Source organism: Condylura cristata, unplaced genomic scaffold (assembly GCF_000260355.1).
Source record: "Condylura cristata isolate star-nosed mole 26May11 unplaced genomic scaffold, ConCri1.0 scaffold00024, whole genome shotgun sequence".
In the NCBI taxonomy this organism is placed as follows: Eukaryota; Metazoa; Chordata; class Mammalia; order Eulipotyphla; family Talpidae; genus Condylura; species Condylura cristata.
The window spans coordinates 32,831,610-32,845,531 of record NW_004567125.1 but is presented as its reverse complement, the minus strand read 5'-3'; the positions used below and the strand labels follow the sequence as shown (position 1 = coordinate 32,845,531).

At 39.5% G+C, this 13,922-nt stretch overlaps 1 protein-coding gene across 1 annotated transcript; it reads left to right on the top strand.

Moving 5' to 3' along the window:
* Window positions 1-12,716: 12,716 nt before the first annotated feature.
* Window positions 12,717-13,670, top strand: LOC101628403 (olfactory receptor 7A5-like). Its single transcript, XM_004688223.1, has one exon. The coding sequence runs from the start codon at window positions 12,717-12,719 to the stop codon at window positions 13,668-13,670; it is 954 nt and encodes a 317-aa protein (XP_004688280.1).
* Window positions 13,671-13,922: the final 252 nt, after the last annotated feature.

Below are 13,922 nucleotides of genomic sequence, written 5' to 3'. Positions count from 1 at the left end.
CCAAGTAGTTTCCTGATAGGTGGAATCCATCGTTTCTGTTTGTGTGTGTGAGTGTATGTGAATGGTGGTCTTGTTCTGCATTTCCACAATGATGTCATAAGGCCTATAAGCAATTTTTTTCAAGGCACCAGCCCAGGGCTTATGTGGGATCACCACAAGCCAAGACGCAGCTTTCAATCCCACAAGGAATGTGGCAAGACAAGCATATGATTGTTCCTCTCTCTTTTTTCTTGCTATTAAACAAAATCAGAGGGACTCAGAGTAAATTTGACTTCGGGACCATCAGATTGTTCATGAGTGTATCTACTGGATGGCCCAGTTTCTCTATTGAAACAACTTGTTCTAACCAAACTCATAGCTCAAATCAATTCTGCCCCAATAGATCAGCCATGCACTTTTGCTTCTAGACTTGGACAACCTCATCTTATGGGTCACCCTCCCTAGAGAGTGGAAATGAAAGCTGTGGTCCAGGACTGGACTAAACTCAACCTGGATTGGCTTAAGCTGCAGATCCCTTGTGCCTGAACTAAAAATCCCCACCCAGCCTGACCCTTATCCATGCTCCATTTAACATCAACCTTGAGCCTGGTGTGGTCTCCATTCGGCTACAACACCACCCTGTCTTGGAAGGATAGATCCAGCATCCAAAAACACTTTAATAGAGTGCTGGTTTCCCTGAAATACTGCACTGCTGCCAGTCAAATGGTGGGAGAGGCCAGATACCATCCTGCACCGTCCAGTTGCTCCCTCCCCCTCCATGTCTTTTGTTTCGATATCACATATTTTGTTTCCAATCAGAGAGCCACTAGACACATAAGAAGACTCAGTTAAGCTTGACAATTCTGCCTCGGGTTTAACAAAAATTCTCCATTCGGGTAGCTCTGTTTGTAAAACTACAGGCCCTCACCAACACCTTTCTACTACCAAAATATCTATTAGTTATATATTCTTGCTATAAGTTTGCCAGCATCCTCATGCATGGGGCATTTTAGATATAAATAGGAAAAATCTAAAACCTTCCAGTTGCTAGAAGCAATGAGTCTGGTGTCTAGCCAGAGTGGTAATCATTCACTGCCAGGGTCATCAAAAAGGAAATACTTCAACTGCTAGAGAAAGTCTAGAGTCTGGCTAAAGTGGTGGTTATTCTTTAACCAGCCAGCCAACCTGAAGACCAGGCTAGCAGCAGACTGGCAAGACTGGACCTTCCAAAGCCAGCAGCCCTTACGCCGAGACAGCATCTGCATCCACAGGTCTACCATACTCCTGGCATTTAAGAAAATTCAGGTGGGTGTCAATACAGAAAAAAAAAAAAAACTATCTCAGTCTAGGTCATGGGGCTCACACAGGGACAAGATGAGCTTGGATGATGGCCTGGTGCCAGAGCACCCAATTGCTTGTCCAACACCAGGCAGAACCCCACTTCCTGGCAGCTCTCCAGCTCAGCCACTTTCTGCCAACAAAATCCAGGTCCTTGTACACTGCATAGGATGCTTAGGTCCTGGAGAGCTGCCACTGGCACACAGTGTGATGCCCACAACCAAAATGTAGAAGAGGCCACATATGCCACTATTCTCAACCTGCAGGTGCCAGTTTAATTGCTTGAGTTTGTGTATCTCACTAGCAACTGTTGATTCACCTCCTAGCTGAGGTAGCCTCAATACACCAAAGCAGCCAGCTTCCCTGCCTCCTTCTGATGGCACCACATCATCTCCTCACCCAGTGCTGCCATCTCCTCATCTATTGGCTCCTCCATATTGCCCACCTTGGACCCTCATGATGACCCAGCTGAGATATTGCCTGCCCGCCACTGTGGCCTGAGACTCCCAGGTCGTAGGCTCTGGCTCTGGAGGTGGCTAGCTACAGCCAAGCTAATAGGAGACAGAAGACGGCTTGCATCAGAAATAAAGGTGAAATACCAGAGGAGTGATGGCTTCTACCAGAGAGATGAGCTTTTGTTTCTTCAGTTTGTTTCTACAGGTGCCAGATTTGTGCATAACATAAGACTTTTTAGTGGCCTAGCTGCCCACCAAGGACACAGGCTCCTCCCTTTAAAGAATTGTAGGTGCACTTTTCTAATCTGCACCTACTCTGGGTGTTACTCCATGGATTAACTACTTAAGCCAGTCTGCCCAAAATTTCCAAAGAAGTAAATAGCATGTCTGTATCCTACAAACTAACTCAGCCTATCCCTGTGAAGAGACCTGTTTCCAGACACCTTAATACTTCTACAGCCCTGCTCCAATCACAACCCAGAAGTTGGTTGGTCAACACAGAGCAGAAACTTGAGGAACATCAGATGGATGTTCATGAATTGTCACACTGACCCCAGTGTTAATTTTTTTCCCTTTTTGGTGCCATTCCCATTGTATTAGCTTATTGCCTGTCCTGCCATAAAATCTGAGGGCTAGCTCCTGTGTTTTGGATGTTTCCTGACCAACATCCAAATATCTCTGTAACTTCCACATGTTTCTAAGGTCTTTGATTTTTCTCTATGTGCTCCCAATGGAAGCTTTTTCAGTTTGCTCTACCTGTATCTGTAGATGTATAATTCCACCTGATGGGATTCTTTGTGCCCTCACCTTACTCATCCCTGACTTCAAACTTCAGTTAGGTGAACAAGTTATCCAACTCTCACATACTGGCCCTGATCATTGTTCCAAACCTATACCTGGCCATCCCACTTCTTGTGGCCCTTGATGTTTCTTCTGGAATAGGCTAGAGGACAGCAGGTCTCAGGAGCGCAAAAAAAAACAAGTTCATAGTCCTCTCCTAACAAGTTGAGTGATACCTAAGTAATATGGCTCAGTCTTTAAATAACTTCCAGAATAAAATGGACTCTTTAACAGCTGTTATTTTTCAGCCCTTTATGGAAGCTATTAAACTCCAAATGTTAGACAATATGCATCTTTAACTATATTTCCTAGTGCTCCCTATGAGTTGTCACATTGATATTCTCTAGCACACAGTAGGGATATCAAAAGAGGGGGAAATAAAGCCAAATGTTTCTCAAGTCTGCTACTTAGGTTCTGATAATTTCCCAGGCCTGCTGCTTGGGGTGGTCTGTTGTTTGGATTCTGCTGCTTGCTGGAGTAGAAAGTTTCTGCAGTAGGCCGCTTGCCCAAAATAGTAGCTATCATCTACCTTGACCACCTTCCCAAACAATAAATAGTGTTTTATTTCCAATAAATAATCTAATAGATGGGATGACAAACTTCCTCATACAACAAATCTTAACATTCCTATCATTTGGGGCTCAGCCTTTTGGGACCGATCCCACTGAACCTATTCGTGTGACAATAAAATCAATCTCTCTCCCTGGTGGTGCAATAGGTTAAAGCACAGCACTGAGAAGCTAAAACCACTTCAGCATGAGCTCAATCCCCACCCCAGAGGTGACCCACATGGTGCAGCAGACCTTTCCTGATCTCCCTGCTGCTCCCCTCAGCAGTGTCCTTCATCAGTTGACCTGTTCTACTCCCCACTCTGTGTCTGGTGAGTCCTCTCACCACCACTGCACCTCTGGCCTGTACCCCAGCTCTGTATGCATAAATAAACAAATGTTTATATAAGGACTCTGTGATTTAATTATGAAGCCCATCCATTCCATGTGAAGTAATTTTATGAACTCTACCCTCTATGGCAGGATTGTGTCTTGGAGGGTATTTGTCAGCTGTCCAAAGTTAAATCCTACAAAGTGAAGCCCCTTAATTGTAGTTCTTTGAGGACCCTTCCAAACCTCAAACTCTGAGCAGTGGTTCTCAACTAGAAATGTTTATTTCCCATGGGGATTATTTACAGTGTTTGACTTACTGCTGCTGAACACCTAATTCCACAGGCTAGAGACTCCCCACACCTCAAGCTATTTTATTCTGCTCCAACTCTCAGTATTTAGGAGGTGAAGAAAACTAGACCAGAAATGATCCTACTCAAATGCATAATCTGCATCATCAGATCCTACAAGCCAGGGAAGGATTCTAACATCTCTAGCACTCCAGCATTTTTAATAAGCTCCTGGTGATGTTGTGCTGCAGATGTTTATTTTCACCAATGTCTTTTTAAGATTTGCAAATAATTGCCTAATATATTTTGAGCTCCTTCATTGGGTGCATTAATATTGATTAGTATTAAAACTTCTTGGTTTACTGTCCCCTTGAGCATTGTGCAGTGTCCATCTGTTAAGGGGAAGGATGTCCTAAAAGAACTCTGCAGAGTCTTGTGGATCCCACCCCCTACTCCAGCTTTCTGGATTCACCCCTTACTCCAGTGATTGGAAAACTACAACTCCCAGCAGCACCAAGGAGAGAACTGTGAGGACCTAAGGTGGACCGAAGCAGGCATGCTGGGACTTTGGGGAATAAATAAATAGCGGTTTTTCCAACTGACACTCTGGAAAGGTAACATTTCTCTCTCTCTGGAGCAGCTGCTCTCAGACCGTTTGACTGGGGCTAGCAGCATTAGCTTACCACTAGTGCGCCAAGTTAGCCTTGCTGATAAAGTATTCCAGCTACATTGTATCCCTTTCTCTTTTCCTGGGTTGTTTCCTTTTCCTTTCCCCTTTTTGTAAATAAACCCATTACCCTTTCTGTGTGTGCCTGCAGAAAATTACATTACATTTTGAGCGCGCAGGTGAGGCCCCACAGACAGGCAGCCCAAGTCCACTTTGGGCTACCCTGTAACATATCAATACCTCTTGTTATATTTTTAAGTTGGAAATTTATTTTACCTAATAATTATGGCTCCCCTGCCATTTTTAGGGGTGGGTGGCTTGCTGGAGGGTATTTGCTTGTAGAATTGTTTTTCAGTCATTTACTTTTATTCTATGTTTATCTTTGGCTCTTAGGTATGTTTCCTAGCAACAGCAGAGGTTCTATTCTGGTTTTTTTTTTTTTTTAACTCATTGGGCTATCTTGTGACTTTTAACTGATTAATTTAGTCCATTTACATTTAGAAAATTATTGATACATTAGAGTCTATAGTTGTCCTTTAGTTTATCTTCTTATGTTCCTATTTACTACCTTGTCTAGCACTTCCATTTCACTCTTCTGTTGGTTTAGATTTTAAGGCTTCTTGTAATATTTTCCATTCTGGTGACTTAGTAATTTTGAATTTCTGAAGGCTTTGTTGATCTGAGAAGGCCCTTATTTTTCCCTCATATAGGAAGGAGAGTTTTACAGGATAAAGTATTTTTGACTGGAAGTTTTTATCTTGGAGATGTTTGAATATGTTGCTCCATATTTTTTGTGCTTGTAGTGTTCCTTCAGAGAAGTCTGATGTCAGCTTAATAAGTTTTCCTTTTTAAGATATCTGTTTCACTCCTTTATCAGCTTCATTTTTTCTTTGTCTTTGTTTTTGGACGCTTCACTATTATGTGTCTTGCTGTAGTTCTTCTTTCTTCGTGGTAAGTTGATGTTTCAATAGATTCCTCTATTTTTTTTTCATTTCCTTCTTCATGTTTGTGAAGTTCTCTTTGATCATTTCAATGAATGCTGCATTAATTCCTTTATCTCTCTTTTTACCTTATGGTATTCCTGTAACTTTTAGTTTTCCTTTCCTCATTGATTGCGTCATATAGTTCTCATAGTTGTTTTTCACTCTTTTTTTCTTTAGCCATCATGTTCCTTTTCTTTCTTGGTTCTTTTTATATCTGTATCTCAAGAGTACAGATACATTCTTCCATTTCATCAATTGTTTTTAATACTTTTCCCAGAGTTCTATATCTATTCCATTAATCTTTGAATATCCTATATTTCCTTCTTTAAACTCAATTTCATTCTTCAGTACATTAATTATATTTCTCATAATATTATTGTACATTTCACCTTCTTTATGTTTTTTAATCAAGGCAATTCTGAATTCTGTATTTGTTAGGTAAAGAAATTCTTCTATGTCATTGTTCCTGAATTCTGGGGGCTGACCCAAAAGCATTGCTATTTGTATTTTTCCTTCTCCCTGTTGTTTGTTTTTGAATTTGTTCTATGCACTGGGCCACTGTTTTGTTGGTACAGGGCACATCTCTGTAGATGTTTCTCCTGGAACTTTGGGGAACACATGGCCAAGCTGAGTCCAGCGCTGTCACATCCAACTTTGAAAGGAGAGTGATATTGTGGGTTGGCTGTTAAGTACTCTCTAAGGTGGTCACTCCTTACCTGTGGAGCTGGGCCTTCTTTTTACCTCCTGGCTTCACTCACAGGGTCTGCTTAAGTGGACTGCTTACGTGCCTACAGTGTAGCATTTTCAAATATGATGCCTGTGGTTTTATCACCCTAATCAAAATTAAAAGGACAATTGTTTTTACTGGGTATTCATGGCTAACCTTTCCTTTCTATGAGGTAAGGTATGTTTACTTAGCAATTTATTAGAACGATAGCCCCAGTATATAACTCAAGTAGACTTTGAGCTACCTGGATTGGGTGAAATTTATATTCACATAGAAAGGGAAGTCTACTTCACTCTCTGAACAGCTGTGCAAATCAGGACTATAAGTCCCTCTTGTTCTTATTGGAGGTCAACTATGAAATAAAGGTTAGGTCAGTTGTGTTCCAATGGGTCCAACAACATGCAAATTAGATGAAATGTTAATTAAGCAATGATCAGTTGAGTTTCAATTTACATAGTAAGGGTAGAACATTTAGGATTGTGACATCACAAGACCAAAACTGGAGGTGGGTTAGAAATTATTAACTTATTTAAGCCAGCTATAAAGGTGATAAGTTTGGAGGTTTAACTGTTATAGCAAGTGTCAGATTGCTCTGTAAAGTAGTCAGAACATATAATAAGGTGGGAATATGGAACCGAGGAGAACATATAATAAGGTGGGAATATGGAAATGAGAACCAATTTTAATAGAGAACCACTCATCCTTATATAGTGAACTTGTCATATCCTAGGGTAATTAAAATTATATAGTAACTCCACAAAAGAATGAACCTCTATCCAAAATAAAAACACTATATCAGTACAATTTTTGAATTGGCAAGATGCAGCTCTCCTGCCTACCTATGACTCAAGTGTCTCATTTTTCTCTTCTCCTCCTGATAAACCTGACATGTTAAAATGAAATTTTAATGAAATGAAATTTTTCCTCCTTTTGTCTGTGCAAATATCTTCATTATCTTGGCTAAACCACCATATGCTGCTGAAAGGGGGGACTCTGATGTAATTTTTCTAGAAGTAATCCAAAGGCCCCACTCATGGAACCAAATAACTCATCCAAATGACATTAGATAAAGAGGCAATAATCAGTGATTGCTTGAGTTTCAATTTCATGGTCTGTGGCAGGCTACATTGTTTCAGTTGGTTTCCAGAAATGGTTGTGTCTGAACATGTCTAAAGATAATGGGACTTGATTGGTTGTGTCTGAACATGTCTAAAGATAATGATGCTAGCACCTTCCTAACTCTCATTTAGTTACCCAGTCTCAAATAACTCCACATGTTTCATACTTGTTGTTATTTCCTCCTTTATATTGAAATCTTTTCTCTAGATGCCATTAATGATAAGCTAGAGAAAGTCTATATTGCTGAGATGGATCAGTTCAAGTCTCCATGTGTTAATCAACTTATCTTCTTGAATTTAGCAATCTAAGTCATCTGCTTATTCCTCCATTTCTATAAAAATAACATTCAAAGTTTATGAGGGTTGGGGTGTGCACATGTTTGGGGAACCATTATTCTGACTGCTACAGTTTTTTTCATAAAGGAATTATTAAAAATCCTTTTAAATATAACATCTGTCATCAAGCACTGCTATCTAAAAGAAATAAACAGAGAATCTGTCACAAGCATGGGTGAGTAGGTACAGTATTCCTTCAAAATAATATAAAATATGTTTAGGGTCGCCAAAATCCTCGGAATAGAAGGAACATACCTCAACGTGATAAAGCCATATATGATAAACCCACAACCAATATTATCATCAGTGGAGAAAATCTGAAAGCCTTTCCTTTGAGATCAGGAACAAGACAAGTGTGTCCACTGCTCTTCAACATAACATTGGAAGTTCCAGCCAGAGCAATAAGACAGGAAAAAGACATACAAGGAATGAAAATAGGTTAAGAAGAAGTAAAACTGTCCTTATTTGCAGATGATATGTTAATTTACATGAAAAACCCTAAAAACTCCACAGAGAAACTAATCAAAACCATCAGTTTAGTAAGATAGTAGGATGTAAAATCAACACACAAAAGTCAGAGGCCTTCCTATACACAAACAACCAATCAGAAGAAGCAGGAAAAAAAAAATTGTCTTTTCAATTAAAACAAAAGAATCAAATACCTGTGAATCAACCTAACAAAAGAGGTAAAAGACCAATACAAAGAAAATTACAAAACACTGTTAAAAGAAATACAAGAAGACACCATGAAATGGAAAGATGTCCCCTGCTCATGGATTGGGAGAATTAACATCATCAAAATGGCCATCCTACCAAAAGCAATTTAACACCATCCCAATAAGTCTCAATGATATTCTTCAAAGAAATAGAAAATATATTGATGAGATTCATATGGAACAACAAAAGACCTCAAGTAGCCAAAATTCTCATGACTAAGAATAAAGAGAATGGAGGCATTACAATCCCAAATTTCAAGCTATACTCCAAAACCATAATAATCAAAACTGCATGGTACTGGAACAAGAATAGATACACAGATCAATGGATTTGGATAGAAAACCCAGATATAAACCCACAGCTTATGGGCAGCTAATCTTTGACAAAGGAGCAAAGAAAATACAAAGGAACAAAGAAAGTTTGTTCAGCAAATGGTGCTGGGAAAACTGGGAAGCTACATGCAAAAAAAAAAAAAAGAATGAAACTAGATCACTATCTCACACCACACACAAAAATCAACTCGAAGTGGATTAAAGACCTAGACATAAGAATGGAAACCATAAAATACCTGGAAGCAAAGATGGGCCAAACACTACATGACATACTCTTCAGCGACATCTTTAAAGACAGAGCACCCAGTGCAATGATAGTGAAGTCAAGGGTAAATAGATGGGACTACATCAAGTTAAAGAGCTTCTGTACAGCAAAAGAGACATTACAAAAAACAGACAGCCCACTGAGTGGGGAAAAATTTTCTCACACAAAACTAGCAATAAAGCATTGATCACAAAGATATACAGAGAACTGATGAAACTCAACAAAAATAAAGTAAACAACCCCATCAAAAAATGGAAAGAAGAGCTAAAAAGACACTTCTCCAAAGAGGAAATGCAGATGGCCAACAAGCATATGAAAAAATGTTCAACATCACTTGTAATAAGGGAGCTGCAAATTAAAACCACGATGAGATACCACTTAAACCCAGTGAGAATGGCACATCTTAAAACAACTAGAAATAACAAATGTTGGTGAGGATGTGGAGAAAAAGGAACTCTCCTGCACTGCTGGTGGGAATGCAAACAAGTGCAACCACTAGGGAAAACTGTTGGGAGGTTCCTCAAACTGTTAAATATGGAGCTTCCCTATGACCCAGCAATCCCACTCCTAGGTATCTACCCAAAAGACACAAAAACACCAATTTAAAAAGATACTTGCACCCCCATGCTTATGTCTGCCTTATTTACAATTGGAAAGACATGGAAACAACACAAATGTCCAAAAGTGGGTGACTGGATTAAAAAGATGTGGTATATATACACAATGGAATATTACTCAGCAACCACACACACACAAAAAATAAACACATGCCTTTTCAGCAACATGGATGGAGCTGGAAAAGATCATGCTTAGTGAAATAAGCCAGAAAGAAGAGGAAAAATAACTGAAGGTTTCACTCATAGCAGGAGTATAACAGATCAGGCGAGAAAAAAATAATAATTAACAGCTATATACTAGAGACATTTTATGGGAGTGGAGTGGGGAATGGGATCAAAAACAGTGGGGGGTGGGGAGGAGGGAAATTCACTGGACTATGGTGATGGCACACTGATGATTTGGTGTTGGGAAGCCCATGGGGATTACAACTGAGATGGAAAAATGCACAAAATGATGTAAAAATAAACTACAAAAAAATAATATGATAAATGCCATGATACAGAGGGTCTGAAACTTTTACCCTGCATAGTCCTATTTTTCATAGGTGTCCCCAGATCAGAACCTGTAGGACTAATATCACCAGCAGCTTGTTAGAAATACTGAAATGCTAGAGATTTTAAGATACAAGACCTTTCAGGATCTTGTGAAACCAAGTTTGTATTTGTAGTAGGTTGAGTATTATGGGTCTAGATAGGGTTTCTCACATTCTCAATATTTTGAGTTGGGACAGAATAAAATATTTAGGGACTGGGGTAATCACTGACTTGTGGAATTGCAGGTGCTCAGCAACAGCACATCAGACACTGACAAATATCCCCAAGGGGAAACCCAATTTCTTTGTTAGGAACCACAGCCCAGCATATGATTATGAAAATATCATCACAAAAGTGGAATTAAGGGCCATCATGTTGATGGATTTAACATCAGGCAGATGACTAATCCCCTCCAAGACCCTGTCTGCCACAGAGGATAGAGTTCATAAATTGACTTCCTGGAATGGATATTCTTAAAATATTAAATCACAGAATCTCTACATAATTCTAAAGTAAAGTGGATGAAATAACATACATAATATATATCATTGAAAAATGCTATAAACAATGACTAAATTACAACTATTGATGTGACGGAAGTGTGAGCTCCTAAACAGTTTAGCAAAGTGTCATACAGCTTATGAGTTCAGTGCCATGTTTGATTACCACAAGGTCCCAGATTGATTCCCTGCTGAGAAGGCTGACAGCAACTGTTCATGTAAGGAGTTATGTTCCCAGCACAAGGAAATCTTTGAAGACACGAGCAACATTACCTAGACCAATACCTCTGCTGTGGCCTTGGTTAGAAAATTTCAACTCAGAAATAAGACTACGTACCAGCAAATTTAGAGATCTGACAGGGAAGCAAGTTCATAGCAGTGGAAAAAAAAAATGGCATTAATTTGATTTCTAACCTGACCTCTTGGGAATAGGGAAACCTTCTATTGCTGTCCAGGAAACTTTTCCACAAGGGAATTGTGTACATAGAAATTGGAGTAATGAGGAACTGTGACTAACGAGTAGGTACAGAGCTTTGTAAGCACATCAGACAATGTCCTGCATATATAATTTGGGCTTGGGGAAGCATAATCTTGTTGTTTGCAGTCTTATTTCTGCTTAGGGGACAGATGGTTCACTTTTCTAGCTGTCTTATCTGGGAACAGAGCTCAGTTCTCTATCATTTCCATCCAGTAAGGAATTCAGATCTTCACATCTGACCATTTCAGATACCCAGTCCAGGTGAGCTTTGCAACACAGTTGGCACTCAAGAGAAAGAAATGAGGCCAAGAACACTGACCTGAGAGGCAATTTACCTTTGACCGAAGGCAAGAGTTTCCTGTGTTTGTTCGTTTGCTTGATTAAATAATGAATGTAACTATTTCAACGGTTGTGTAAGTTTTCAGTGTGAATTTGATCATTTTTATATCATTAAATTGCTATTATTGCTAAATTTTTATTATAACAGGCTCATAAAATATGTGAGATTAATTCCAAAGAGTAGTTCTAAATGGGCAATTTAGAACTAGGGAGAATGAGTAATATCCATACACAATTCAGGTTCACATCCATGGGTGGCGTGGGAAACAAGGGTCTACAAGCAACTTGCAATGCATAGGACGGACTTCATTGCAGAAAACCTGGCTAAGATGCACTGGTGCTGACATGCAGAAAAACAGCCCATTTTCTCTCGAGTGGAAACTATGTACAATATTTATCATAAGTAGATCATAAAACTAGCACCAATTTTTACTTGGACAAAAATTTGTTTTTATTCTTTAATCATTTTTGTTGGGTATCAAAGAAATATTAGGATAAGAAGGTCACTGAGCTTCATCTCTGAGGGACCACCTCGTTTATTAAATCATTTTTATTCTTCATTCACTTATTTTTTTCCCTTCTATTCCCCTATCTCCCATTCCTCCTTCCTATCCTTCTCTTCCTCTGCTTCTTCTCCTTCCACCTCCATTCAGTAATATATATTTTTGTTTTTTGATATTTTCTTTTGCTGTGCAAACAGCCTCACATATTTTAACTTGAGTGTTTGAAGCAAGTATCATCAGGGACTGTGCACTGGCTGTGCTTTCTGCTGGGTGCATGTGACTCCACATAACCTTGAGTCTCCCTTCTCTCTCTCAACTGAGGTCTGTGTTCAAATGTGGCATGTCGATAGGTCTCCAGGTCTTATCTAAATACCAAGAAAAACTAATCCCCAATTCAGTCTCTATTTTATAATTGGTTTCCTTTCCTTGGTCCAGCTATTATCATATAAAATGTTGTAGAATTTTATTGTTTGATGATATATCCCTTCTCCACCATTGCCTTGGAATTTTTTATTACAATGCCCTAAATCATTGCTTAGAAAGTACCTCAATCACAGTCATCATTCAATATATTTCGATATTCCTGAAATCCAGTAATTTTTATTAAAACTCTAACACATGATCTTACAATTAAAAAAATTTGACGGGTTAAAAATCTATATTTGAGATGTATATGAGGATCCATTGATGGATTCATACAGAGAATATTATAATTAATGTCTTAGAAAAACATAAATGGAGGCATTTCATGTAGGTTAGTGACATAGTTTTTAAAAATAGTCTTGTTATTTTCCTTTTTTCTGGAAGTCACCTGTACTACATGAAACCAGTCAATGATACACAAGTTTCAGAATTTCTTCTCCTGAGATTTTCAGAGGCAGCAGAAGAGCAGCCCCTCATATTAGGGCTCTTCCTCGCCATGTACCTGATCACTGTGTTTGGAAACCTGCTCATCATCCTGGCTGTCAGCTCAGACTCCCACCTCCAGACGCCCATGTACTTCTTCCTCTCCAACCTGTCCTTTGCTGACATCTGCTTCACCTCCACCACTGTCCCAAAAATGTTGGTGAACATCCAGACGCAGAACAAAGTCATTACCTATAAAGATTGCATCGCCCAAGTGTATTTTTCCATACTGTTTGCAGGGTTGGACAACTTTCTCCTTATTGTGATGGCCTATGACCGCTTCGTGGCCATCTGCCACCCCCTGCACTACACGGTCATCATGAACCCTCAGCTCTGTGGACTGCTGGTTCTGGTGATCTGGATCATCAGTGCTCTGTATTCCTTAGTACAAAGCTTAATGTTGTTGCGGCTGTCCTTCTGCACAAATGTGGAAATCCCACACTTTTTCTGTGAACTCAATCAAATGATCAAACTGGCATGCTCTGACACCTTTCTCAACAATGTGATGATTTATTTTGAGACTATCTTACTCTGTGGTGGTTCCCTCTTTGTAATTATTTACTCTTACTCTAAGATAGTTTCCTCCATCCGTAGAATCTCATCAGCTCAAGGCAAGTATAAAGCATTTTCCACCTGCGCATCTCACCTCTCAGTTGTCTCCTTATTTTACTGCACAGCCCTGGGAGTGTACCTTAGCTCAGCTGCTTCCCACAGCTCACGCGCAAGTACAATCGCCTCGGTGATATACACTGTGGTCACACCCATGCTGAACCCCTTCATCTACAGTCTGAGGAACAAAGATATAAAGAGGGCCCTGACAACATTCATTGTAAAGAAAACTACAAAAAGACAATTGTCCCAGGGCTGAAGAAGCACCCATAATTTTTTTTCTTAATTTTTTAAATAACAGTTTATTTTTACATTATTTTGTACATTTTTTTTTTCCATCTCAATTGTAATCCCCGCGGGTTTCCCATCACCAAATCACCCATGTGCCATCACCATAATCCCATGCACTTCCCTCCCTCCCCGTTTTTGATCCCATTCCCCAGTCCACCCCCACAAAATGTCTCTGGTATATGGTTGTTCATTATTCTTGTTATTTTCTCACCTGATCCAT